The sequence below is a fragment of the Zasmidium cellare genome (assembly GCF_010093935.1).
Source record: "Zasmidium cellare ATCC 36951 unplaced genomic scaffold M409scaffold_12, whole genome shotgun sequence".
In the NCBI taxonomy this organism is placed as follows: domain Eukaryota; kingdom Fungi; phylum Ascomycota; class Dothideomycetes; order Mycosphaerellales; family Mycosphaerellaceae; genus Zasmidium; species Zasmidium cellare.
The window spans coordinates 828,078-855,627 of record NW_022986956.1 but is presented as its reverse complement, the minus strand read 5'-3'; the positions used below and the strand labels follow the sequence as shown (position 1 = coordinate 855,627).

General features: G+C 52.2%; 10 protein-coding genes across 10 annotated transcripts; 6 read left to right on the top strand and 4 right to left on the bottom strand.

Moving 5' to 3' along the window:
* Positions 1-233: 233 nt before the first annotated feature.
* Positions 234-1,498, top strand: M409DRAFT_21432 (uncharacterized protein; the record flags this gene model as incomplete). Its single annotated transcript, XM_033805853.1, has 4 exons — positions 234-548; positions 601-1,194; positions 1,244-1,333; positions 1,394-1,498. 4 exons carry the CDS (start codon positions 234-236, stop codon positions 1,496-1,498), a joined length of 1,104 nt encoding a protein of 367 aa, XP_033669580.1.
* A 158-nt stretch (positions 1,499-1,656) lies between these two features.
* On the bottom strand, positions 1,657-2,109 carry M409DRAFT_21431 (uncharacterized protein; the record flags this gene model as incomplete). The annotated part of the gene is made up of 1 exon (XM_033805852.1): positions 1,657-2,109. One exon carries the CDS (start codon positions 2,107-2,109, stop codon positions 1,657-1,659), a length of 453 nt encoding a protein of 150 aa, XP_033669579.1.
* Positions 2,110-2,640: 531 nt separating this feature from the next.
* On the top strand, positions 2,641-3,475 carry M409DRAFT_53322 (uncharacterized protein; the record flags this gene model as incomplete). The annotated part of the gene is made up of 2 exons (XM_033812339.1): positions 2,641-2,775; positions 2,813-3,475. The coding sequence occupies 2 exons, from the start codon at positions 2,641-2,643 to the stop codon at positions 3,473-3,475; spliced, it is 798 nt and encodes a 265-aa protein (XP_033669578.1).
* A 1,006-nt stretch (positions 3,476-4,481) lies between these two features.
* M409DRAFT_65553 (uncharacterized protein) lies at positions 4,482-5,777 on the top strand (the record flags this gene model as incomplete). The annotated part of the gene is made up of 2 exons (XM_033816567.1): positions 4,482-4,854; positions 4,906-5,777. The coding sequence occupies 2 exons, from the start codon at positions 4,482-4,484 to the stop codon at positions 5,775-5,777; spliced, it is 1,245 nt and encodes a 414-aa protein (XP_033669577.1).
* Positions 5,778-7,881: 2,104 nt separating this feature from the next.
* Positions 7,882-8,225, top strand: M409DRAFT_21428 (uncharacterized protein; the record flags this gene model as incomplete). Its single annotated transcript, XM_033805851.1, has 2 exons — positions 7,882-7,892; positions 7,943-8,225. 2 exons carry the CDS (start codon positions 7,882-7,884, stop codon positions 8,223-8,225), a joined length of 294 nt encoding a protein of 97 aa, XP_033669576.1.
* Positions 8,226-10,555: 2,330 nt separating this feature from the next.
* Positions 10,556-12,333, bottom strand: M409DRAFT_65551 (uncharacterized protein; the record flags this gene model as incomplete). Its single annotated transcript, XM_033816566.1, has 3 exons — positions 10,556-10,561; positions 11,077-12,150; positions 12,331-12,333. 3 exons carry the CDS (start codon positions 12,331-12,333, stop codon positions 10,556-10,558), a joined length of 1,083 nt encoding a protein of 360 aa, XP_033669575.1.
* A 409-nt stretch (positions 12,334-12,742) lies between these two features.
* Positions 12,743-14,501, top strand: M409DRAFT_21425 (uncharacterized protein; the record flags this gene model as incomplete). Its single annotated transcript, XM_033805850.1, has 3 exons — positions 12,743-13,237; positions 13,295-13,805; positions 13,864-14,501. 3 exons carry the CDS (start codon positions 12,743-12,745, stop codon positions 14,499-14,501), a joined length of 1,644 nt encoding a protein of 547 aa, XP_033669574.1.
* Positions 14,502-17,414: 2,913 nt separating this feature from the next.
* M409DRAFT_65549 (uncharacterized protein) lies at positions 17,415-19,169 on the bottom strand (the record flags this gene model as incomplete). The annotated part of the gene is made up of 4 exons (XM_033816565.1): positions 17,415-17,771; positions 17,821-18,146; positions 18,194-19,055; positions 19,101-19,169. The coding sequence occupies 4 exons, from the start codon at positions 19,167-19,169 to the stop codon at positions 17,415-17,417; spliced, it is 1,614 nt and encodes a 537-aa protein (XP_033669573.1).
* A 2,774-nt stretch (positions 19,170-21,943) lies between these two features.
* Positions 21,944-23,212, bottom strand: M409DRAFT_65548 (uncharacterized protein; the record flags this gene model as incomplete). Its single annotated transcript, XM_033816564.1, has 2 exons — positions 21,944-23,042; positions 23,190-23,212. 2 exons carry the CDS (start codon positions 23,210-23,212, stop codon positions 21,944-21,946), a joined length of 1,122 nt encoding a protein of 373 aa, XP_033669572.1.
* A 1,725-nt stretch (positions 23,213-24,937) lies between these two features.
* M409DRAFT_65547 (uncharacterized protein) lies at positions 24,938-27,184 on the top strand (the record flags this gene model as incomplete). The annotated part of the gene is made up of 3 exons (XM_033816563.1): positions 24,938-25,432; positions 25,489-26,434; positions 27,156-27,184. 3 exons carry the CDS (start codon positions 24,938-24,940, stop codon positions 27,182-27,184), a joined length of 1,470 nt encoding a protein of 489 aa, XP_033669571.1.
* Positions 27,185-27,550: the final 366 nt, after the last annotated feature.

The following is a 27,550-nucleotide window of genomic DNA, read 5'->3' as shown; positions in this document are numbered from 1 at the left end:
TGGTGCCATGCGGTGCTGGGAGAGCGAACGAGGGAAAATGATGCGAGGGGCGGAGGGATTGTCGGCTGAAGGTGGCGGCAGTGGTAGATCTGTTAGGGTCGAAGGATGTTTATGCAAGGGCTTGCGATCGTTATGCCAATTCCAATCACTGCTCGTTGGTATGTACCATCTGCCATGTTCTCGCGTGACCTGTCGTTCCAGTCAGTCTTTTTAACAAGCTCCTGGGGATCGCAATGATGAGGACGTACGCTTTGGCGACGACCCTCTTCACTTCAGCAGTAACGGCGTACAGATGCATCAATCTCACAGTTCCCCTTAACATCACCGCCCCATCCGAAACACCAGCCTTTGCCCCATTCGAGTCTTCATTGGACTCGGTCCAGTTTCTCAACAACGTTACAACCTGGGCTTACGCCGCTCAATCGCCTTTTGCTGGCTCTAGGAATATCTCGATCTCCGTCAACATTGCTGCGCAATACTGCTATCCCTCAGATGGCTGCAGTCCCGGCGATGAAGGACAACATGTACAGGTCTTGACACATGACATTGTATGCAAGATCGTTTCATCGATCGAGCCAGTAACATTGACATAGGACACAGGGGTTCGATAGCAGCTACTGGGAGTTCGAAGGTGCTGATAGTGAATACAACTACATCAAGGCCGCAACCACCGCTTCCTTCTCCACTCTCTCCTATGATCGGCTTGGGACTGGACACTCGACCACCACAGACCCGTACACCACCCAGCAGCTAGGCCCAGAGACTGCCGTTCTCGTCGCCCTCACCTCCTTGCTCCGTCGCGGCACGCTACACTCGTCCATTCACGCACCGTCTCATGTCGTCCACATTGGACACAGCTTCGGCAGTGTAATTACCTCCAACCTGGCAGAACACTACCAGAGTTTGACCGACGGTATTGTGCTTACAGGATACAGCACCAACTCCTCGTTCGCTACAGGATTTGCCATCTCTAGCAAATTTGAAGTGGCGGCCGAGAGTCTCTCCGGGAACTGGTACAACCGTAGCAAAGGCTTCTTAACTTGGCCGGAAAAACGAGCCAACCAATACTCATTCCTCGCCTGGCCGTATTTCTCGCCTGATGTACTGGAACTCGCTGAGGCTTCTAAGCAGCCATTTGCGGTATCTGAGTTTCTCACAGCCGTGCCCATGCTAGCGCCAAATTACGATGGGCCTGTGATGGTGCGATTGATGACTGTCACCCCTAGCTGAGAACACGACCTAGATCATTTCTGGGGCATACGATCGCATATTTTGTGGTAACTATTGTTACGGTATACTCGAGGCTGGCAAGTCTTTCTACCCCAAAGCCAGGGTACGCAGAGTGGTCCCACATTCACCGCTATTTTCCATCGTTCTCTGATACAATATCTAGACATTCCGAGCTTACGTCCAGCCAAACACTGGCCATGGCATGAACCTTCACTACAACGCCACTGGCTTCTATGCCGTCATTGCGGATTTCAAGACCAACACATAGCTTGTTGAGGGCTGAATGCAGAAGACATGAGTTTAGAAACAGTAATACTTTTGACTTGCTCACAGATCCATCCGGAGAGCAATGATGTATATAGTTCCGACGATTTGGAACAGTTCTGGTATGCTCCGCACAAGGCATCCTCAAGCACTGTAGTCCTTTCATGCCGCATTCGGCATTTCCAAGTCAACGCCATTTATGGTGCACTGCGCTGTATGTAGCCAATCTCCCTTGAACCGTTTGAAGTAATGCAGCGTGACATGTCTTTGCACGATGCCTTTCCAGGTTCCACTCGCCTCCACGTCTACGAATACGTCGGCGACTCCCTCAGAGACGTCGACCGTCGAGTTGAAACTCGTAGCTCGCAAATGATATCTTGGGCAATGTGCAATGAATCTCTGGAAAGCCGCCAGGAGCTCGGAGAGTGTGAGCTCATTTCTCGATAAAGCAGCAGGCATCTCGACTCTCCACTGAGGGTGCTTCAAGTAGAATATTGGTGATGAAGGATCGAAATTGCGGGCGTTAAAAGCGTCAATTTTGTCCAGCACTCTCTGCTCCAGGCTTTTGGCGATGGCGAGAGTGGAATCCAGCTCCTCTCCTCCAATTTCCGTCATCAGTCTCGGATCTCTCTTAAGACTGGTGGCCTCCGAGGTACTGCTTCTTCAAACGTCCCCCTTCAAGATAGCGTGACACTATCAGAACATCCAAAGGGTACTTGGATCTGCCGCTGACGAGGTTGAAGACAGGATGGGAGGAGGGTAAGGTAGATGCATTTCGTCGCCCTACTCCAGCATTGTCGAAAGACTACAGCATTGCCCTTAAGTGGAATGGAAGGATCCCTCGCGTGGGATTGGTGTTGGCCGAGAACGGGTCTCATTTGCTCATGCCTTCAACCTGAATGCTCATTATTAATGTCAATTTGCTCCGAATTTTCCGTGGCAGGGTGTTGAGAGCCGTTGTCAATATTTGGTACATCCTGCGTGGTGAAGATCAGGCTGCCACTTCCATCAGGCACTCATGCCGAGCTCCGGAGCTGTGACGCTATCACCGCCCGTTCTCGGCCTGAAGACAAAGATATTAGCACAGTCCTGTAACCGCATCTACAGCGGTCATTCGTTGCCGACAAGTTCTGCAGTAATTGCGTCATGGCATCAGAATCAGACAATGAGGGGTACACAGCAAGGCTGGCGGACTTCGCAGCCAACTTGCAATGGTCTGACATCCCTCGGGACTTCCAGGAGCTGCTCCCAGTTTTCATCATGGATACTGTATCATCAATGGTTCGTCTGAATGGACACTGAGCTCGATCAACTTCAGATACTGATGAAGGGTCCCTTTCAGCTTTGCGGCGTCGTCCAGCCTGTCTATCAAGCTACTACCAGAATGGTGAAGTTAACATACGGATACGGTGGTAATGGTAGCGCATATTCCGCCATTGATGGAACGTCAACTTCCTTATCTGGCGCTGCCTTTCTCAATGGTGTTGCAGCAGGCTGCTTCGAGTTCGAGCACGTCATCAGCACGACTCACCCAGCCTCGGCCATGTTTCCAGCTCTGCTGACGGTTGCTGCGGCGTATCATAAAAGTGGAGAGGAACTTCTTACAGCGATGGCCGTAGGATACGAATTGTGCACCCGCATTGGCTTTGCATGTACTAAAGATGTGGAAGAACAACGCCACTTCCACAACCCAGGCCTGAATGGCCATCTTGCCACCGCAGCTGCGGTTTGCCGGCTAATGGGATGGGACGCCACTATTACTGCATCTGCAATGGGGATTGCAGCTTCCAGTTCAGCAGGTTTGATGGCATTCGTCAACACAGGGGCCATGACAAAACGATTACATCCTGCCCGCAGCGGACAGCTGGGCGTTGAAGCCGCTTTCTTGGCCAAAGAGGGAGTTGTTGGTCCCTCCGATGTAATCGAAAACCCGAAGGGCTTCCTCAACGCATTCTCGCCCAACCCCAGCCTGAGCACCTGACAGAAAGTCTAGGTCATGAGTGGAGAGGAAAGAGCATGATGCTCAAGCTCTCGCCCGTCCACAAGGTCGTTCAGGCATTCGTCTATGCTATCAATAAGCGTACAGACGAAGCTGAAAAGATGTGGACCACCGAGGATATCGAGGAAGTTACCGTCTCTGGGGGTGCCAATGCTCTAAGAGCATCTCATATGATTCGCCTTCCGGAGAGCCTGGTCTCGGCCCAATACAGCGTTCCGTTCAGCATCGCAGCTGCACTATCAACAGACCTCCGAGATCCTTTGAACATGAATGATATGTTGTTGTCCAACACAGGGACCCGGAAGATATCAGACAGTATGAAATTCGAGATAGAAACCAAAGACACTCGTTTAATCACTGGCGCTATCATCGTACGCTGTAGAGGTACAGATGTCGCCATCAACGCATGAGAATACCCTGGTCTTCCTGGAAGCTCCGGTCATGTCGAGGCTATAATCGACAAATTCGAACGTGTGGTGGCATCCTTGAACGTTCCTGGGCCAGCGGCAACGCTTCGTTCCAAGGCAGAAGCCGTGGCAGGTCTCGAAGACGTTTCGGAACTAGTGAACGATGCGGTCGAGGTTGGCACACAACTATGCAGAAGCATGAATCTGTCAAACGCTGAGTAGTGAACGCCACGGCGGTGTTGAAGTAGGAAATGGCGGTGTTGTATGGCACTACAAGTAGCTCCAAAACACATCATGTGCTGCGAGCCCTGTGTTCTGCGGGAAATATGGTTACGTTATGACTACAATTGAAACGAAGTGGTTCGCTTCTCCAACAAGAGGATTGCAGAGTGGTCAATCATAATGTGCCTAAAGCCAAACGCTGGGAAGCTCGTGGCACAGGACGTGGGCGTATGCAGGATTCGCGCCCTAGGGAGTACAATAGGAGCGACGGCGCGGTTATCTCGACTCCAGCTCATTGAGAAATTACAAGCTCTAGAACGACTCCTTCCAGATCGTCGAATCACGGACTGCTTCTCTCTATGCCCAGCCAAGCATCTCCCACACATCAGCAGCCCCCGAACGGTGGAGTAGCAGCCTGGACCAAGACGTTAGGATGCTTCATGATCTATGTGAACACCTGGGGCATTGCCACATCTTTTGGAGTGTATCAGTCATATTATCAGCAGTTCACACTTCATCAATATACGCCGTCGACGATTTCCTGGATCGGCACGACTCAAGTCTTCCTGCTCTTCTTCGTCGCCATCATCGGCGGGCCAGTCTATGATCGTGGCAACTCGCAATGGCTCCTCTACCTTGGCTACACTTTGATTGTGTTTGGCTACTTCATGCTTAGTCTCGCTACGAAGTTTTATCAGATCTTTCTGTCGCAGAGTATATGCGTTGGCATCGGTAGGTAGTACAGCCTATTTCGATCATGGGAGCGCTAATCGATAATTGTAGGCAGTGGCCTGGTCTTCGTTCCCGCTGTATCAACCGTTGCTCAGGCATTCAGCACGAAGCAACCCATTGCGCTCGGACTTGCGTCGACCGGCTCTGCTATCGGCGGCACTATCTTTCCGATCATGTTCAGACAACTGACGCCAGACATTGGTCTCATCTGGACGAACCGTGTGTTCGGTTTTCTGCTGCTAGCGACCTCGATGATGGCAGCAGCCCTGCTCAGAAGTTCTGGTTCTTCAGCAACTGAGCATGAACAACACTCTTTGAAAAAGTTTTTCGACATATCGGCCTTCCGTGAGCCCGCATTTACCTGCCTTTGCCTGGGTCTCTTTCTTGTCGAGCTAGGCTTTTGGATACCACCCTTCACCATCTCTCCATATGCACAGTTCACCCTCGGGGTTGGATCAGAGTATGCGTTCTATCTCATCGCTATCATGAATGCTGGATCATTCGCAGGACGCATCCTCCCAGCTTTCGTGGCCCAGACACGAGCCATAGGGCCAGCTTGGACTCTAGTCATGGGCTCACTGGGCCTTGGAGTTCTTGTTCTTTGCTGGCTTGCAATTAACAACGTCGTTGGCGTGACAGTCTGGGCTGTCATTGTGGGATTCATGTCGGGCATTGTGGTGTCGATACCGAATGTCGTCGTGGCAAGGCTGTCGGCCTTCACACAAGTTGGGTCGAGATCTGGAATGTTGTGGACCATTGTAGCGTTCGCGGCCTTGGTCGGAGCACCCATTGCTGGCGTATTGGTAGACTCGGATACTAACAGCTACAAATGGGGCCAGGTGTTTAGTGGACTGTGTATCTGTGCTGGTGCCGCCGTACTCTGCGTTCCTGCTTTGTACATTTCTCGCAAGCGGTCGGAGTAAGGACGGCCACGATTGATTTCCGGAACGGAACGCTTTCAGTGATCTACTCTAGACACCCTTGCGGAACGAGAAGCTGACTCAATAATGACAACTTCAGGATAATGCTCGCTGACAGAAGCCGGTGGTGTGGGATCCATGATCATCCTGATCCGCGTCTTGTCCATCTTGTAGCAGCTCCCGTCGCCCTTCTTTGTCGGTCGACTTTCGATCTCCATTGCAATTCCGAATTCATTTATTATGAGTACTTTGCCAGCAAGCCCAATCATCTGCATTGTGGGAGCAGTCATATCAGGGTTGATAGCCGCAGCCCATCTCTTGCGTAGCGACGTCCATGTTGTACTGATTGAACATAGACCCGAGAACAGAGAGGAGTTCATTGGTGGAGGGCTCGGTCTCACCGTAAATACAACCATTTGCCTGGAAAGACTAGGTCTGAAGTCAGAATTTGCACGGATCGCAGAGATCAAACAGCGCGTAGATGTCCGGCGAGGATCAGATGGCGCACGACTACTTGTCTTACCGCGGCCATCGGCTATGGTGCATCGTGCGGACTTGATGACCATGTTGAAGCAGCATGTTCAAAAACTGGGAGCTGAGATCATCTGGGATCAGAGTGTCAGCACAATTGAAGAGAGCAGCGACACTGTGAAGGCCACATTGCGAAGCGGAAGGCTGATAGAAGCCAGCATAGTCATTGGCGCTGACGGTACGCCCTCCTCATTACATTCGGTCGCCTCTGATATGCATCAGGTATCGATTCCTCCGTCCGACGGTACCTGCATCCCGGGGAGGCTTTCAGCCTGAAGACTACCTCACATAGCACATTCTTAGTCGACATCCCTGGGGCGACCATGGCAGAGCATTCGAGTACCCGCGATATCTACGAATCATCAAAGGACGCCATGAACCTCTGGCTGGGCCCATCTCGATCCATTGTTGACTGGACGATGACAAAGAGGAACAACTACCACCTACAGGTCAATGATCATATCTTTGGAGAGGGATACGCGTCTGACTCGAAGCATTCTTTCGACGGTAGCCACTACGCAAGCCATTTTGATAACATGATCGCTGTACAGGCCAGGTTTGAAGATTTCTCAGAAGCCATACGCACCATATTGGCAAAGGCGAAACACTGTACTCTCTGGCGAACCGCAGAACTGCCGGAGCTTCCATCCTGGTCCAGCACCAGCGGCAGAGCCATCCTCGTTGGCGACGCAGCTCACACGTTTCCTCCTTATGCTGGACAAGGGGCAGCAATGGCGATCGAAGACGCAACTGTCCTAGGTACTTTGATATGTCGAGCGATCAAATCTGGCAAGACTACACAAGCTATGGCAAAGACTTACGAGACGCTTCGAAGGCCTCGAGTCGATGCCTGCCGGGATATTGTCCATGCAAACATGGATACTTTGTCGCTCGAGAAAATTGAAGATCAATTTCCTCCCTTACAGATAGCGTCTTCAGTCGGAGTTGCGAGGACTGCAGCAGTCGAGCCAGCCACACTCGATAATCTACTTGCTCTTCACGATTACGACTCTGCGCAGGAGGTAAGTATCGGGACTTGGACGTTCCTGGAATAATAGTACTAAATAAAAGCGAACAGGCAGCTGAGTGCGACATCGTTGAGTAGTGCATATGAAGACGAACAGAAAACCCTCAAATGAGAGAATTGTAACGCTATGTAAGGGATTTTCCACACTTGACGGGATATCGTTACGAGGAGCATGTATGAAGTACTGCATAAGACGTCTTTCTATACTATTGCAGTCCAGAGTCGGGCGATAGAACACTGGTTGGTACATGAGATAGTCAGCCTCGTGACTGAAAGCATATATGGAATCCTGGCAGCCTCGGCTTCTCATACTAATCTTGTAGTTTGAATAGAGGCAGACCGAGGAGCTGTCCAAACTGGATGCGTCAGAATGGGATCAAGGATCTTTCGGCCGCAAGATGGACGACTAAACGGATCCTGCCTACTTGAGTACATAGTCCTTCGTCATTTCGACTGCTAAGTTGAGGACTTCCATATTGGCAGGGTGAGTGCCGCACATGTTGGAAGTTGCATAAAGGCATGAGCAATAGCGAGAAATCGACGCCAACGATGGCCGAACAGTATGGAGGAAACTCAAAGTGTAGTATATCAAGATACTAATGGCTCTCAGACCAGACTTGACTACCTCGGTCATCAATGCACACGGCGGAATGCAGCGCTGGGAGGAAGTCCAATCAATCGAACTGAAACTCGACTGGAGGGGTGATGCACTCGTAGCTAAGGGTCCACCTGGCTATTACCATGCAACATGCCATATCGATACCAAGAACATCAAAGTGACTTTCCAGGGCCTAGGCCATGGAAACAGCGACGATCGACAAGTGTATACACGAAAGAGTACGTGGATAGAACACGGGGGTGGCACTATCATCGCCTCAAGAGACAATCCGTAGGAGGCATTTGCCGAGCATACGTACAATACGCCGTGGGATGATCTCCATGTAACTACTTTCGCCGGCTATGCTCTCCATAACTACCTTACGTTTCCGTTCCACCTTCGCTGGCCAGGCTTCGAGAGCCGAGAAGTCGACGGACATCAAGAGAACGGCGAGCAATGGCGATGTCTGGAAGTGACATTTCCAGATTACTACCCAACACACTGCAAGGTCGGGCTGTTCTACTTCGACAAGAACTTGATGTTGCGGAGGTTCGATTACGCACCGTTGGCTTTCAAGATGCCGGCGGCCCACTACACCTATGACCAGAAAGACGTCAGGGGAATCAAGATCCCTACTCTGCGGCGTGTCATCACGAGATGGCCAGAGGGACCGAAAGTTGATGGACAATGGCCTCTGCGAGGGCATACGAAGCAGGCTGGACCATCGGGATTCGTGATACTGTTCACGGATGTTGTTGTGCATGAGGAGAAAGGAGGCCAAGTTCGTGCGAAAGTGTAGTCTCTGGGGAACGAAGTTGGTCTTCCTGCTCGTCGCTGAGTAGAGCCAGATCAGTGAGTAGACCAACGCGGATTCAGCAGAAGAGGTTTTCACGGGCTTGAGTAGTAGTCGATTGCGTGAAGGATGTAGAGAACATCTAAGCTGGAAAACTCCATGGAGCGCTGTCGGTATTTGCTTCGATAGGATCTCCTGGTGACTACAGGAACTTAGTATCAAACTTCTCGCTAGACATCGCATCCATTTTGTATAGATTGACGGCTGAGACAAGAGTCTGCTTTTCTCCACGGTCTCCACGGGGTTTTGTTCGAGGCGGAGTCAATCCTTCGGTCGGCCTCCGTCCGATGAACACCACTTGGATATGTATAGGTTTTCTGCCCCCAGCACTTGCTTGACAAAGCATGCAACAATATTGGCTCAGAAGCGAGACCAAGCGCTGGAGAAGGACTGGATAACCGGAAGCGAATGAATTGCGAGACCTATTAAAGTACTGGCCGTGTTAACGAGTTTTCTTATCGGCAATGTCATCGGCGAAATCGGCGAGCACGACATCCATCTTCGACAATTTCTAGAATACCACTTCCCCCCATCTTGAAGACACACATACCAAGCCGGATCTCCTATTCATCAAGATGGTGACTACCGCCGAAGTCAGCACCCACTCCTCCGCAGAATCATGTTGGGTGGTGATCCGAGACCAAGCTTACGATGTAACACACTTCCTCCACGAACATCCCGGCGGCGTCAACAGTATCCTGGCCTATGCGGGAAAGGATGCCACCGAAGAATACGAAGCTGAGCACCCCGAAGGCACAATTCAGAAGCATCTTGATAAGAAGTACCACCTCGGTCAAGTCACCGGCGACTTCAAGATTATCGAACCTCCAACAAAATCGATAATCACTCCGGCCACCAACTCATCACGGCCGCCGATCAACCACATACAAAACCTCGACGAGTTCGAGCATATCGCCAAAGAGACTGCGTCTGCGAATGCGTGGGCGTACTATAGCACCTCGGCCAACACAGGAACGACTTTCCAGACAAACAGGAGTGACTGGAGTAAGGTGACCTTTCGTCCACGAGTCCTTCGCAATGTTGCCAAAGTCGACACACGTCAGAATATCATGGGCCACGTATCTGCACTTCCAATCTTCGCCGCACCGGCAGCTCGAGCAAAACTAGGCGATCCTGATGGCGAGCTTTGCATCGTTCGAGGGACATCTCGGGCCAACGTCCCCTACTGCACAAGCAATGCGACTTCGACGGCTCATTCGGAAATGGCCTCCTGCTTCAAGGCTGAGAATGAGAAAGGCAGCCAAGGGGCATTGTTCTGGCAGCTCTACGTACCTGTCGACAAGCCAAAAGCGAGGGAGCTCGTTCGAGAAGCCAGACAGCTCGGCTTCAAAGCACTCGTCGTTACTGTGGACTCTGCTGTGATTGGGAAACGAGAGGCGGATGCCCTGCTAAAAGCTCAAGTGGGCGAAAAGTTGGACCCTCTACCGGAACTGGATAACGAGGCCTTCGTACCCCGTGGAATCCACACGTCAACTCTCGACTGGAACGATCTGAAGTGGATCCGAGAGGAATGGGCCAGTACTGGTCCAGTGGTGTTAAAGGGCATCCAGACAGCAGAAGACGCACAACTAGCAATGGAAGCCGGCGTTGATGGGATTTACCTCAGTAATCACGGAGGCAGACAGCTGGACCATGCCCCGAGCTCTTTGAAGACGCTGCTTGAGATTCGAAAGTTCTATCCGCAAGTCCTTGAACGGCTGGAAGTGTATGTCGATGGAGGTTGTCGGAGAGGTACGGACGTCGTGAAATCGTTATGTCTGGGCGCAACAGCAGTCGGCTTTGGAAGGCCATTTTTGTATGCCTTGACCGGCTACGGCACGGCTGGCGTTGAGCGAGCAGTTCGCAGTAGGTCGGCTTCAAAACGATCATCAAAATTTGGCTAACAGAGTGGCAGTTCTATCGGACGAGATCCAGACGACGATGCGCTTGCTTGGAGTGACCAGCCTGGATCAACTGAATCCGAATTACGTGAATGTCAAGTTGTTGGAGAACGAATTGCCCGATCGAATAGATTTTCCCGTGCTGAAGAGTAGACTATAGTACAGACGTCCAGCTATACGGCCAAATCTTTACTTGACAGTCAGGATTTTGCGGCGTGATATGACTTCTTCCTGGTGGAGCAAAGTTTTGCAACATCGATGAAGAGCGTCGATCAAACGAGGTAACCAACCGCGAGAGGGTCTCAACAACAGCCATTCCGGGTATAGTCTCCGTTCTGAATGTACGCCGGGTGCCCGTTCGTCTTGACATCCTCTGTACCAAGTCGATCTACCGGCCCATCAACAACGTCCACGCCTTTGATCAGAGTTTTGATGCCTTTCCCCGTGGAAACATTCCAAAACGCCGTCTCTGCCTCATCGAACCCAACGACATTTGTCACAAGCTCTTTCACAGAGAGACGACTCTTGGCAAGCATCTCCACGGCAAGTCCATAGTCTCCTTCCTGATATCTGAATGAACCTTTGACCGTGATTTCTTTGCCACAAAGAGCTCCGATGGGGAAGACCACCTCTGACTTTCCCATTCCTGCTTGCACGTATGTGCCTCCAGTTCGTAACAAATGGACCGAAGTTTGAATGCAAGGTTCGGCTCCTGTGGCATCGATGGCAACGTCCACGCCATCTTCTGATAAACCACATGTGCGAAGGATGTCCGCCGCCGCCGCTTCTGCCGTTTGCTGCCTGGTTAGATAGGTCTGCGTAGCAGCGTATGACTTTGCGAAGTTCAGCCTGCTTTCTGACAAGTCCGCACAGACAATGTCCACTGCGCCAAAGACTTTCGCCACCGCACAGCACAGTAAACCAATAGGTCCAGCTCCAAAAATCACAATGCTCTGTCCGGGCTTGATTTTTGCTTGCCGGACAATGTGAATTGCAACACTGAGCGGCTCCACCAAAGCGCCCTCTTGTAGACTGATATGGTCGGCGAGTCGATGGCAGAAGTCTTCCGGAAGGGCATAGGACTTAGTCAAGGTGCCGTCCACGGGTGGCGTTGCAGCGAACTTCACATGTGGACACAGATTGTACTTTCCGCCTCGACATCGAGTACATCTCCGGCATGGGATACCTGGTTCCATGGCTACTCGATCACCAATCGCCAGAGATGTGACGTTTGACCCAACCGAGACGACGATGCCGCTGCTTTCGTGACCGAGGACCATAGGGTCATTGACGACATAATTTCCAATGCGGCCATGCTTCCAGTAATGCACATCTGAGCCGCAGATACCGGTATAGTGGACATGGACGAGGGCGTCATATGGGCCTAGTTGAGGGATTGTGCGGTGCTCGTAGGTGACATCCCCGGGCTTGTTGAGTACGAAGGATAAGTTGTGATGGTCTGGATCCTGATTGACGTTCTCAAAAGTCTTCGTATGATAAATCTGCTGGATAGTCATGGTCGTGTTTGTCTTGACAGTGGATGGCTGAAAAACGGCGATGCAATGAGGGCTGGGGATGTCGCAGACGTGGTTAAGGTACTTTTGAGCCATATTGACTCGGCAATTACGCTCCTCAGCCTTCCGCACCATGTTCTCTCGAGAAATACTGAATGAGGTGCCCCGAGCCCGCCGCAACCGACTTGTCACAAGCCATCCGTCGGAGACCTCAGGCGGTTCCGCCGGAACCGTAGCGTATCCGGCGGCCGCTTTTCCGAAGTAGGCAGGTACGGCTCGTAGCCAAAGTTCTGCCGACAGAGATGCCACATAATTGTCCAGTACATGTCGCAATAGAGCGGGATTTGACGAAGTCAGATAGTGCCATCTGTCCATGCCGTGCGGAGACTCCAAGCCTCTCCAGTTTCTCCACAGCCTTGGCCTGAAAGGGGAGCAGGACATAAAAGCACACGTTGTGCGGCGTGAATGCTAAAGTTCATTCAAGCAGGGGCATTGCAGCGAGCAAAAGCAGACTCTTCAATCAAACTGGAAGTCTTTTACCACCATGTCTTCAACCGAGATACGCAAAGGCTCCGTCACAGCATCCGAACATGTCCAACAGAACCAGACCATTATCAAGAACAACAGTGGACCTCACCCATCCAGCTCCTGGCTCGAACGCAAACTCCGACCCAGCAAGATCACACATCGCTACCCCATCAAAGGCAAATGGCTCCTCTATTCGACCTGCGCCTTCGGCAGCCTCGGCGATGCGTTGTTCGGATACAACTCTGGAATCATGTCTGGTCTTTTGGTCAACCCAGTCTTCATTAAGAAGTTCTTCTCCGACTACGGCGGTGCCAACGGCACAACTGAGGCCATCGATCCGACCATTACAGGAATTTCAGTAGCTTGCCTCCAAGCATCTGCTGCCGTGGGAGCTTTGATTGCCGGAAGATTAGGCGACATCATCGGGCGGAAGAAGTGTGTCCGCCTCGGAGGTTTCATCTACTTCTTCTCAGCCTTTATGCAGATATTTGCCCCAGACTTTGCAACTTTCGTGAGTCAACACTTTGGACTCCCAGCCATTAAAGTCGCTAATGCTCATGATTTCTAGGTGGCTGGCCGCACAATTCAGGGCCTAGGCGTTGGCTTCCTTTCCATGACCGTCCCAATCATCCAAACCGAGATTGCGAAAGCGCATCGCCGTGGTCTTATGGTCGGAATCGAATACACTTTCCTGATCGCAGGATACATGCTATCGTGCTGGGTCGACTACGGCTTCAACTTCCTGCTGGATTCGCAGCCAAAAATGTCATGGCAAGGGCCGTTCATCGTACAGATCGCGCTGTCGTTCATTCTGCTCGCGATGAGCTTCTTCCTTCCCGAAACTCCAAGATGGCTGGCTAAGGCAGGATTCTTGAAAGAGAGTCTGCAGGTCGTTGCAGATCTGCACACGCCTGACGGAGACACCGAGGCCGAGCATGTCCAAGCCACTTTCCTGGAGATTCAAGAGGCAGTCAGATATGAAGAGAGCCTGGGAAGCTCCAGCTGGACAGAGATGTTCACGAGATACCGCAAGCGCACGATAGTCGGCGTGACTGTGCAGATGTTTGCGCAACTCAATGGTAAGCCAGATCGGGAAGCTGTGTCGTGGCTGGGTACTGATTCTTTCGACTTGGCCAGGCATCAACATCATCTCATTCTACCTCCCATCAACTCTGTCCGCCGCGGGCTTCAGCGAACGCCGCTCGCTGCTTTATACTGCCGCCAATGCTCTGCCCTATACAGCTGCAACGGTTGCCACATGGTGGCTGGCGGATCGCTGGGGTCGTAAGCCCTTGCTTATCTTGGGAGGTGTGGTCATGGCTGTGATGCTCGCAATCGTTTGCGTTTTCAACGAAGCGAACCTGGACATCACCACGAAGGCCAACGGCCAGTACGCTTTCGTGATGCTGTACAACATTGTTTACGGCTTCACGTGGGGACCAATGCCTTGGCTGCTTCCGGCTGAGATATTCCCCCTGCGAGGCCGAGCGAAAGGGATGGCGTTGGCAACGACTTCCAACTGGATCTTCAATTTCATCATTGGCATGGTTTCGCCGGATGCTTTCGCTGGCATCCACGGGTACTTCTACCTGGTCATTGGCGGGTTTTGTCTTTTTTCGGCTGGCCTGGCACACTTCTACTACGTCGAGACTGCGGGACATACGCTCGAGGAGATCGCGACGGCTTTCGGGGACAAAGCGTTTGTGGCTGACGACGAAGAGGTGAAGGTCTCGGCGGCGACAGTCACAATGCCGAGTACGGGAGAGAAGGTCTAGCGAGTGCTGCTTTTAATCCAAGCATACCTGTGCAGAGCGGCGAATCCATACATATGTGATGAATACGAGTGACGCGTTTACATCTCAACTTGGTCAAACAGGTTGTCCCAAGCCGGATCCCAAATCCAGTGAACACCAGTGTCAGCACCCGGCTCCAGAGTCTGCCAGTCGATCCCAGCGCTCGATTCGGCAAGGCTCGGAGGTTGAACGTCCTGACTTGATGCTTCTTGTGGGTCGAAGTCTTCGGGGGCGACTGATTGTCGCTGCGACTGGCCGTGGCTCCCCGGAAGTAGGGTTGGAACTCCAGCAAATGCTGACACTTGTCAATGATCATGCTTCGCGTGCAGTGGCGATGATACCCACCTCGCTGGACCGATTCTAGGCCAGTTTGGAGTCGTGCGGTAGACTCATGCCCGCTCTTCCCGACACCTGAATGATCTAGCTCAAAGTTGGTGTACAATGGCATACTCAGAGCATCCTTGACTGTTAGTGCATCTGTATCTTCAAAGTCGTTGTCATCTGCGTACGTGTCTCTGAATCCCGAGACAATGGGCGCAAGGATTGCATCTGACTCTCGACTTATCAGCAATTCAACCAGGCTGCGGAGGACAGCTGCGCTCTGCTTGGACAGGACAGATCTGTGCTCTAAAGCCGATTGCATCCGATGTACTCGAGCGACAGTCCTCTTGGCTTGTTGCGCACGGTCTGTTAGTGGTTGGGACAATGCTACAACGATGAGAACAACCGCTGCGTTGAACATGTTCATCATGAGAAAGTTGATCAGATGACCGTCGGTAGCATGTTGTGCAAGCTGGGGCAGCTCGGCGATCTTTGCCGTGCGTACTGCAGCGTTCCATAGTTGCTCGTGGCTTGATGCGTCCCTGGTCGTAGCTCGTCTGGGCGAGGCTGCTGGTGCCGACAGGTCTGACTGCATGGAATCGAGTCGTCGCTTCATGAAAGGCCTGTGCAATACCAAGATGAGGCTGTCAAATGTGAGGTAAAGTGACAGAGACTGTAGTCTGTACGCTTTGTCTTCAGGATCCAGCGAAGCGGGCCAGTCCTCGCCAATGTCCAAAAGCAAGTGTCTGGGTAAGTTTTGCCGCCAGTGCCAGATCTGAGTGGTGACTTCGCTGACCAGCACTTGGTATTCTTCGGTGGTTTTGATGTGTTTGTCGTCCTCTGTTCGATAGACTCGCTCGATTGCTGGCGAGGCTATAAGATAGAGCTTGTTCAGCTCGCGCTGATACGTAGAGTAGCATATGCTGCTTTGTTGATCGTATGCCGACAACGGTACCTCCGGCAAATCTTCAGGCTGCTCCGCATTGCACACCTTTTCACTGATTCCGAACGGCCGTCCGTAATTCACTGAGGAGAACCTAGAAACGTTAGTCAGGCATACGCTGGGTGTGGCTTTACCCACCGATCCCAGGTGTAGATTGTCCACCACACACGCTTTCGCTCCTCTCGATCAAGACTAGTAGCCTGTGGGCAAGATTTGTGCAGACCTATTGATTGCGCAGCCTTGATGGTTGCGCCGACGAGCGAGAACGACAGATTGGGGCGGCCATGGTATACGTAGTATGAGCCAAGAAGGATCAGTGTCTGGATCGCGGTGATTGATCTCTGGTCCATGATGTCCACGATCTGAGACTCAGCGTTGTGTACCATCTTCTTGCTCAGGTTCTGCCATCGGCTCCGTTCATTGTGGGAAAAGGCTCTGTGGGCGCGGTACCACGCTGACAAGCCGAGGATGGTGGACAACAACAGCAGGAATGGCTTCTCAAGAGCTGTGGCATATCCTGCACGGACGGCATCATATGCCACGATGAACTTGGGCGTTACAATCACCAGTGAGAACCAATGGACTGAAGCAAAATATTCGGCCAGTAGCTCATCGATATCTGCGTCATTAGGGAGCGGAAACGTCAGATAAGATGATGTACTTGCGGAGTTGGTCAGCTGATGCGCCAACGGGCTATCGTTGGCTCCTGGTATAGCATCTACATCATGGCCATAAACCGGCTGGTTGCGCAGGGCATGAATCTTCCTCGCAATGCTGATTGTCGAGTCGCCGCCGACGTCCTGGATGTTGGCACTGGAGCCTTGAAGGAAATCAACAGAGCGCCTGTCCTGAGGTAGATTGTGCTGCGCGGATCTCTCATTTGCACGGCTCAGGCCACGCTGATCGGACTCTGCCTCATTCAGCCTTCGACGCTTGACAGCACCGCTCGGCCCACTGGGTGGACTAGTATGTGACCATTCAATACGGCTGCCTGTCGTAACCTGTTGAGGCGAGGAGTTGTTCTCGCACTGGGCATTTGCGCGGAGACATAGTGAGCATGGGCGGTAGCTGTCACACTGGTCGATTTATCAGAATTGCCCGGGAAAGGGATCGGACGGAGGAGCGGACTCGAGACTTATTGCGGCGGCATCTGTTACACGCACGGTTGACTCTCGTGGGCAAAGGGTTCTGCGGGATCATGAATAGGAGCAGCCTTGTTTCGTGGTGATGAAAGGAAAAGTCGCGTCGGTGTAATTGTTGTTGTTGTGAAGGAGGAAAAGTCAATTCGTGGAGCATTGCTCAGCTGCGCCTCCGTGCATATGCCCGGCTTGTCCAATCGGACACAGAGCCGATATCGATAGCAGTATTGAGCGGCCAGGGGTCAAGAGGAAGAACATTCATGTCCTCCTTGCTCCGCTTGCACTCATGTCTATCACCTACAAGCTGTCTGAACAGGATGAAGTACGACGAGGAGCCTCAGAGGCTATTGAATCGGAGGAACGACGATTCCATGCGCTCCACTTTGCCTGGAATAACTGATGTACTTTTGCGGCCGTATTTTGCCTCACTTGTTTCCAGCAATCACGACACCTCGCCAAACTCCGCAACTCATAACAACCTTATCACTGTGTTCAACCAACTACACTCGCATCTCGTGCTCCCTCAGCGACAGTGCCATTCGAGAGATCAACGGCACACGTCCGAAACTTTCTGGCGCTCACTCTGTTGTTGAACAGGACGTCCAGCTCCGCAAAAGTCCTGTTCTTGGCCTCAGGCAACCTGAAGTAGGTCCACACCGTCGATAGGATACTGAGACCTCCCCAGAAGAAGCCGGCTTTTGCACCCCAGTTCCACGAAGTTGGATTGAGCATGTGCGGCGTCAAGCTGGCATTGACTAGACCCAGGATACTCCAAGCGCTTGCTGCGAGGACGATGGACTTTTGGCGGAGTCGGGTCGATGGAATTTCTCCGATGATGGCGTAAAGTAGCTGTACCTGCAGTCAGCGAGGAATTATGGCTTCAAAGGGCGAGACGTACCGGTCCGATGAACAAAGAGTGCACGCAGAAAAACACCAACAACAGCGCCCCCTTGGCCCAATTGGCAGAATCATTGTGATCTGATGCCAAGCCCAGGAATCCGATGATCATCAGCAAGATGCTGGAAAGTACCATGCCGGTCAGATACAATGTCCGCCGTCCAAAGCGAGCCATGAGAAACCACGAAAGGACTGTACCGACGAAGCCGATCGCATACTGAGCCATTGTGAGATCAAACGAGTCGGTTGTAGACAGTCCAGCTTGCTCGAAGAAGTACGTCGAGTATCCAGAGAGACCGTTGCCTGACAGATACTGAATGAGATACGCTGGATCGGGTCAGCCCGGGATCGCACATCCACACTGACTTCCTTACCCATGCAGACAATCTCTGTCCTGCGCAGATCAACGCCTTTGAAGCAGTCGAAATACGACGTTCCACTCTGGACCTCTCTCTCGATGTCGTTGGTATGAATCATCAGCTTCAGGTTGTCATCAAGCTCTGCATCGTCAGGTCTTGTGGCCAGCCTTCGCAAGGACCGTTTTGCGTCTTCGAATCGAGCTCGTCTGATCAGGAACCAAGGACTCTCGGGTGCGAAGATGATGCCAATGAACAGGGGTGCAGGCCAGATCCACTGGATGGCAAATGGTATCTTGTAGCCCCATTTGTCCGTCCGGGAGAGCAACCCACGCAACACTCCAGCGCCAATGAAGTGCCCGAAAACCCAACACAGATTGATGTACGAGGTCAAGTAATGTCGTAACACGACAGGAACAACCTCCGAGGCGTACGCAGTGGTGAGACCTTGGAACATGCCGAACGGGATGCCACAGAGAATCTCGCCCACCAGAAGGACCGTCAAGTTGGGCGCAAAGAAGAGAATGAAGATGAAGCCCGTGGTAGCCACCAACGCTCCCAGCATGACGCTCCTGTGCCCGTACCGGTCGGAGAGGAACCCGTTCAGGATAAGCCCAATTATCCCGCCAACGTTCGAACCATCAGAAAGTCCACTCTGCCACGAAGCTGGGATCTGGTATCCCTTCTTGGCCGGCTCGCCGTACTTGCGCTGGAATGACGGATATGCGTAGAAGCTGCCGAGCAATATGGTATCATATGCCAACATGACGATCGTGGTGGAGAGAAGAATGGACCATCCAGCTGCTTTGGGATACCGTCGGAGGCCTTCCAACAAGGACATGTGGGTCTGTGTGACGGCGGCTTCGACGGCGTCGCCAGCCTTCTGGGCGGAAGCTTCAGTTTCGACATCTTTGCTGCTGAAGACTTGGGCGGCTGGCAGCTTGTCCAGTTCGCCCTTCTCGTTCGAAGGCAAGGCCTCGTTATCACCGCTCATCGTGGCGGCTCTCCAAGCAGGTATGTGTCCAAGCCTCGATATCGATTCGGCTGACGGCGACCTCGTTTGAGCTTGAATCTCTCAATGGCTTTCTTTGTGTTTGGCACGTCTAACTAGCAGGTCTTGAGTGCTTTAAGGACCAGGTACAAGACACTGACATGGCGCGGCGATAACTGTCTGTTGAGCTTGGTCAAGCCGATTTCGCGAGAAGGGATCTGGATAGGATCAGCACGCCATCGCAGCTGCTGCGAACGCCACGCAGGGTACAGCAGCACGCATAGTCGTATTTCGGTATCGCGGCACCGTGCCACACGTTCCATTGCACAGCTCTCCACATCGGCAAGAAACTTTGTTTCTTCCAACTCCAGCTGGCCACGTGCGAACTAATCGACCAATGGAGGGTTTCAAAAACAGTACGTATTCACAGTCTCTCCTACATTCCCAGCTGGATTACTTTTACAGATCAGTCAGGAGCACTACTTCTTCTTCTCGCAGCATCGAAACTACACCGAAAAGTGTTCAACAGTCCCCGGTCCACTGTATGTCGGCCCACCAAGTTTGCCACCTGTGGCATTGATCAAGGTCCTTGAGTAGACCAAGGGATAGTCCACTTGGATGCTGGTGGTCACCACTCTCGCCTCCAGCAAGCCGCCATCCGGTAAGGGCATGCGTACCACAGCGCTCTGCAGAATGCAAAAGGTGTCGTAGGTTGGGTCAAACAATACGCTCCCCTTCTGACAAGAGCTCACCAATAGCTTGCCATCCTTCGACACGTACGCATCGGCGAAAGGCTCGCCACTGGTCGCAGACCCGTTGAAGAAGACGATGGACCAGGGACCGAAGTGAGCGTGACCCCAGAATCAAATTTCGATGGCGGTCTCAAAGATGGTGTCCCCCCAGGTCTTGTCATGATAGCCGAAGCCATTGACAGTGAACTTCTCGCCACCCAGGATCTCGAATTGGCCGGTCGTTGAGGCAGCTGGCAATGCGTTCGACCAGCCCACGTGTGGTACGATCTTCAGCCCGCCGGCCGTTGTTCAGATTCGTTGTACAGGGATAGTGGGCCGGTGCGATCTATGAAGGTCAGCCCGAACTCTCTATCTTTGTCTGCACGACTCTTACGCTCTTTTACTTGATGGAACCCCGGATTGGAGTCGGTATACCAGGAAATGAGAACATTTCAATCTTGATGGTTGCCTCGCTGAGGTCTGGGGCCACAGTGAAGTTTCCGATGCTCCCCCCAGTGCCTTGAGCTCCATTTCCATATTTGGCACCGCTCTTGATCGTTGCTCCTTGGATGGCAGCTCCACCGCTCTGGGTTGTCGAGCCATTTGGCAGCTTGACGTTGACGATGATCGAAGTGATTGGCAAGCCAGCTGTAATTTGGAAGGCTGCTGGGGTGTTCGTGAAGAAAGCAATGACGTTGGAGGTGTTCAAATCGCTGGACTCAGTATCAAACCACCACCACTCGTAGTCAGTGGCGGTGACGCCGGTGATGTGAGGGGAGTCCAGCGAGTTGGGCACCGAGAAGTATAAGACGTTGATGTTGGCCAGAGCAGGGGTCGGTGGAACGTACGTCGTCCCCTCTGATCCATCTTGTGTCTGACTAAAATTTGCAAGAAGGGAAACTCATGCAGGCAGCAGGTGTGAGAGCTTCATTCTGCCCTCTGACGAAGCCGTACCGATGGAAGAACTTCCAGGAGTGATGCGTCTTGCTACTCTTTCACAGCACCACCCTTATGTACACGGGCCAACCTACCTCAACTCAACAAGTCCCACGCCGATGTATCTTCGGCACTCTCTCGATTGAGGCCCCTATTGTCGGCCTGGCAATGTCGAGTCAGGACTCCTTCTCCTCTGAATCCATACGCACGCTTCACAATCGCGACATCGATGATACCTCTCCCATCTCATCCTGCTGGCACCTCCTCTCAACCACAGCGACCTCTCTCGGGTATTTGCCGGGCTCGGCTGCATTACAAGGCTGAAGCATATCGACAAGCCTTCCACTAAGCTTCCACGTGGCTTGGGGTCTTCGCACTTCTCCATAGCTCCTCCTCACGACAGCTGTTTGGACACGGCCGCCTGTGACATGTTTGCCGAACGAAGATGTCAAGTGCATCATTAGACGACACAGTTTCCTCACTCCAGCAATACGATTGTTACCCATACACCCTCGAGTGCTGGCTGTGCCGTCAGGGACATTCACAGACAAGAATATGTCCGGCATAAGAATATGGATCGGGCGTCGATGCCTCGAGTCAAGGACTATGACAACATGTATACAACACGTATGAATACGTCAGACTGCCTGTTCTGTGACCAGCTCCTGCTTGCGTTGGCGAACAAACCGAGTGTAGCTGCACGTTGGTAGAGCTCTCCGCAGCTTGAATACTTTTAACATGTATAGCTACCACGCGCTCCGGCTATCGAGCACGGCACAATCAGGCCCAACAAAGCACATTGTGACTCCATACGATGTCACCAGTACTCGGCTTCCTAAAGCAATCGGATATTCCATTTCTACCTTCGACTTTGAGCGTGTGGGCTCCGGCCAGGTCTGTCCCCAAGTCCCTGTCAGCTCGGTCATCACTTACTTACTCGCTATGACGATTGGTCGAGCTTTGTCATAACATAGGTTGAACACTGAGGAACGTAATAAAGCGGCAGGATGACGATCTCATTTAGGCCTGAGTCGAAGCGATTTACCTGGATTCGTTATTCGACCTTGGAGTTGAAGCCATATCTATCAGTAAATGAACAGCTGCCAAGGACTAGCTAAGGTTGCTAATGTTCCTGTACTCAATACCGCCGATCCAGACCCTCGCGATATCTAACGTGTTCGTGATATTCTTCAGCGGATTTTTGTTTAAAAGGACCAAATCTGCCCTTTTCCCGGCCTCAATCAAACCTCGGTCAAATTGGCGGTGCATGAAGGCAGGAGAGCTTGTTGCTGACTGAATCGCCTCTGCTGGAGTCATTCCAGCGTCGACAAAATGTTGAAGCTCCCAATGGAGCGTGAGGCCGAAGGGGTCTGTGATAGATCCGTCACCTATATTGCCGATCGCATCGGTTCCCGCCAGCATGGGCACTCCTGCTCTGTGAAGGACTCTCGCATTTTGCTTCGCCGTAGCGTATGATCCGTTCGTGGTATTGCTTCCTAACAAGAAAGGCACAAAGCCGGGTTCGCTGTCCAAGAGCTTGAAGATGTTCAGAGTGGGAGTAACGAATTGTGACTGCTTCCGGAGCTGGATTACCACATCTGTTGTCAGTGGCCTGTCGGCGGGTATGTGCTGTAACCCGTCACTGCCGGATGAAACCGCCAGCTCGTACCAGTACATTTCGGTAGCGTGGGTCATTGCTTGGTGTCCTCTTGCATGTGTTTGTCCCACGACAGCGCGCTGTACGTCCAACGTAGGTCCATTCAACTCGGATACAATTTTCATGTACTGTGAACCATTCCCAAAAACCCGGGATACTACGTCAGTAGCTTCGGACGTGCAGTTAATGGTTTCATCCGCAGGCAAACCACTGAGCTGTTGGTGATGACTCCCGAGTCCGACAGCTGCAAGTCCGGCCGATAAAATTTTCGTAAGGCCAGGTTGATCCGCCAGTATTGCACATGCTGTATAGTTGAGACAGTTCATGTTAAAAGCAGTGGTAACTCCATAGCTACTCAAATCTTCTAGGTCCGATATGTCAGAGACATGCAGATGGCTGTCTATAAGACCGGGAATAAGGTATCGACCATCGCATTGTATTGTATCGGTAACGTCCACTGCTCCGTTGACTATAATGCCGTCCGCTATGAATACTGTGGTCGGCTCCGAAAAGTGGTCGTGATGGAAGACTCGCACATTGTGCAATGCAGTACTGCCGTTGTGTTGGGATGGCAAGGTCCCTCGTCTCTTGAGGTCAAGAGAGTGGCGTGGTTGGGGATGAAAACACGCCCATGTAACGCCAGCAAGTAAGTGAAGAAAGATTTTGTCGTGAAATTTCATCGTCAAGTGGCGAGCTCACAACACCATCTTTCCCTCTCGCATCTCAGGCGCTTCCTAGGCGGATATTTGAATGTAATGCCCCGGACTCAGATTGTGAGCAATGTGGGACACGAGGGACTACGGGGACACGGGAATACGTGGGACGCGTGGGACATCGACTGATCGTAATCCATCACACTGTTTTGATTGCTCTCCCATGGTAGGCGACGCAAGGCTTAATTCCGAGACCCGGTCTACGCTGACTAAGTACTTTCTATATTTACATAATGACTTCATACGAACTGATACTAGCCGCTTATGTCGGTCTAAAGGCTATGCCGCGACTTTACCAGCCCGACTAACTTCGTCTAGTGCTAGGGAGTCGCGGGTTGGGCGCGTGAATTTTGATGTTAGGAAGGATGGTTCGATTTTTAAGAGAGAACACCGCTATAATCACGCTGCTGATCGCAGATGCTCCCTCGCTGTGGTACAAGATTGGCTTGATGAGGAGAGAATGGGCCAAACCGTCAGGTCACGCAGGAGCTCCATAGTAGTTGTAAAAATATGTGAGTACGGCCACGATGTATCGCATATGCCGTTCCGCTTACAATCGGGCTTCCATATTCCCGGATCTGCAGATTTCGTGTTCGTTCAAAGGAAGGGAATGATGCATAGGTAAGTGCGAGGAAGTGGCTGGCCAAACTTATCCTTCTCTTATCGTCCGATCACCATGGAAGAGACGCTGAACGATGACGCCACATCGGCAGAACCGGCATTCGTGCACGAGCGGGACAAATGCCACGGCTGTGCCTTCTTGGAAGTTAAGAGAAAGTTGGCTTGCATGAAAGCCCGGAACTCGTATGATGTAAGCAGAGGTCGACCAGATATGGCATGTTTGCCTACAAATGGAAAGATGCGGTAGTGTCGCTTAGATGAGATTCGAGCACAGCGTAGGAGCCGTCGCGTCTTTCTGAGGCAACGGTCGATCCCATATGGAACTTTTTCAGGAGCGTACCGGGCGAAGTGGCGTGATTGCCCTTGCATGGGCCCCATACTGGAGGTCTGGAAAACAGCCAGCTAATCGGTTGGTAGTATTCGGGAGAGATGCGAGGGTGTGAGATGTGGTGGTTCAGGTCGAAGTTCTCCGCCACGTAGAGCAGAATTGAGCCCGATTCGAATATTCGGACGATATCGCCGCTGCATCGCCGGTGTACGAGCATTCTCACAGTTGTATATGTAAGCGAACGATAGATTGTTGCTTTAAAAGCGGCGAGGCGTCGTGTACCTTCCACATAAATGCCAAGGCTGGGATCGCAAGTCTCGCGTTTGGTTCACCTCCCTTGTCGTGCCCTTCCTGCGTATTTTAAACAACATTAAACTGTGCCATGCGACTTCGCACTTGCAGGCGAGATCGCCCTACGCCCAGACATCAACGCTTTTCACAGCAAATGCTGTCCCAAGAACAGTCAACGCTGCTGTTCGGCCCGAAATTCGGACATTGAAGCCGGCTTCGCGGCCGCATTTCGGCACCTCGAAACAGCGTTCAGCATCCTCACATGTCTTATGAAGGACTGAGATTTTCTGACCATCGGCGTAGGCGACGGAACTATGGGCGATAATACCGTCCGCGCCTCGGAGGGAGTTGTGGCAAACACGTACTTCACTGGGTGCTAGCAGTGGCGCCAGAACCGCGGACTGCTAGTTTGTTGTAAGTATTTCAGATAGACAACCCGCTGCTTTACGACCCAAGAGCAGTGCAACCTTTGCAACGACACCCACATTCACACCATGTTTCCTCACGCAAAAGTCCAAACCGAGCACTACGACGTCATAGTTGTTGGGGGAGGCAATGCCGCTTTGGCAGCAGCTTTGTCCGCTCACGAACAAGGCGCCAATGTCTTGGTTCTTGAAGCTTCTCCAAAAGAAGAAAGAGGAGGCAACAGTAGTTTCGCAGGCACAGTCTTCAGAGTCCCTTATAACGGCCTTAACGATGTTAAAGAATTGCTCGGCGAAGCAGCTCTGCCCGATGCAGATCTGGTCAACATCGACGCATACACCACGGAGAAGTACAAGAAGGACTTTGCGGCTGTCAGTCATGGACGGAACGATCCTGCCATGACACAAGTGCTCCTCGAAAATGCGTTCGATGCAGTTCACTGGATGAAAAAGAAGGGAGTTGAGTGGGATCTGGCACTGCGGAAGTATTATGGTGTGGATAACCTCAAACCTGGCGAGAAAGTCAGCATGGAGTCTGGCGGAGTTCTCATGGCTAAGGGGGGCGGTGTGGGCCTGATGGAGAACCTTTGGGCGGCAGTCGAGCGAACAAACATCATGTCAAGTACGACAGCCCAGCTCAAGAGTTGATTGCATCGGGAGACACAGTGCTGGGAGTGAGAATCAGGCACAGAGACCAATGGCTTGACATCTATGGAAACGTTGTCCTGGCATCTGGAGGCTTCTCCGCGAATCCAGCCATGCGCCGACAGTATCTTGGAGAAAGCTGGGATCTGGTGCTGGTACGTGGATCTCGTTTCAATACCGGCACCATGCTTCGTCGTGCGATTGATGCGGGTGCCGCACCAGTGGGTCATTGGGGCGCCGCTCATGCATCGCCACAAGATATTAACGGACCACTTGTCGGCGACATCAACGTATCGCCCATGATGCCTCGCTACGCATACCAATTCGGTATCACAGTCAATGTGAACGGGGCGCGCTTCTTCGATGAAGGCGAGGACTTCTTCGGTCGGACGTATGCGAAGACTGGCAAGAAGATCGCAGACCAGCCAGAAGCAAAAGCTTTCCAATTGTATGATCAACGGGCGATCAAGCTTGGACTTTTACCCAAGCGCTATCAAACTGCAACTCCTATCCATGGCAACACGATCAAGGAGCTGGCCACTGCAATCGGTGTCAATCCTGATGATCTGCAGAAGACGGTCGATCAGTTCAACGCCACTTGTCCAAGTGACAAAGGATACGACCCATACCAGCTGGACGGACACGCGACAGACGCAACTGTCTCCCCACCAAAGTCAAATTGGGCTGCGCCGCTTTCGCAGGGCCCCTTCGTTGCGTACGCCGTGACATGCGGCATCACTTTCACGTACGGAGGCATTGCAACCGATACCTCTGCACGCGTGTTGAACAACGAGGGACGCTTCATGCCGGGGTTATGGGCGATTGGAGAGATTGCAGGTGGTCTTTTCTATCACAACTACCCTGGCGGTGCCGGTCTGACGAAGGGTACTGTGTTTGGTCGCATTGCTGGACGCGAGGCAGCACGCACGTCACCCAAAAAGGTGACATTTGCGAATGGAGCCTCGGTGAATGGAAACGGACACAAGGTGTTGAATGAGCTGAACGAGGAGCCGTGAGGCAAGGGGAACGCGCAACGAGGCGCGCGTACGTTGGCAGTGGCGGCGTGGTTCTGGAATCTTTAGGAGTGGTATGTTGGCAGCTCAATGCATTGCTAGTTGTGGACTGGAAGGCAGAATGTACTTTGCGGAGTTCAGGTTTCTGATAGATGTCTTTCGCACTTGAATGCCGTTCGGCTTAACCATGCAGCATTTTACGAGGCTTCCTTCACAGCCTTGCTCCTGTTCCACTTCACTTATCAGAGCTATGACCAGATTGCGACAGTGCTGATAATTTTTGTCCTTGACCATTGGTTATCTCTTCCATGTCTATTGCCAACGGAAAATGAGCGCAACATTCAGGGGCTTGGAAAAGGTCTCCGAAAAACGGCAGAAGTAGACCGAAACAGCCCTGTCGGGACTTTTCCTCGGACAGCCTCCAGGAACCCCCGCAATCCTCTCCGCAATATCGCGCCTCTTGACACAAATTCCAACCAAGGTTGCAACACCGCATTTGTGGAGCGACATAGCACGGCAATAACAGCATTGTCCGTTCCGACCTCGCTGATTGCTTCGCATAGAGCTGATATCGAGCAATGAGCCTTTCGGGTTCTTGACATGGCTTGCCAAGAGCATCTCGCTAATAGAAGCTTCAGAGGGTGAAGTGCAGCTGGCTTAGCGATGTTGCTTGCCCCAGATTCCCCAGCTTCCCCACGACAGATCAGCATCAGTCATGCGCCAGTGACAGCCTTGCGTCCAAAGTATCAATGTAGAGTCCGAGCTCCGGCAGGCCTGCTATTGCGTCTTCTCGCACTGAAAGCCGACTAACGGACATCTCACCTGTGTGTCGTCGTACCTCAGATTTGCTGGCCCGCAAAAGTACATATGTCATCGTGGCGAGTCGAGACAACGAGCAAAGCAACGAGAAAACCATAAAGACGAAACATTGGACTTTCAGAACCAGTGCCTGCGGGAGAGGAGAAATCTCGCAATGTTCGTATGCAGATTGAATGGCGTAGACTCCCTTTCTCAACCACGATGAGCT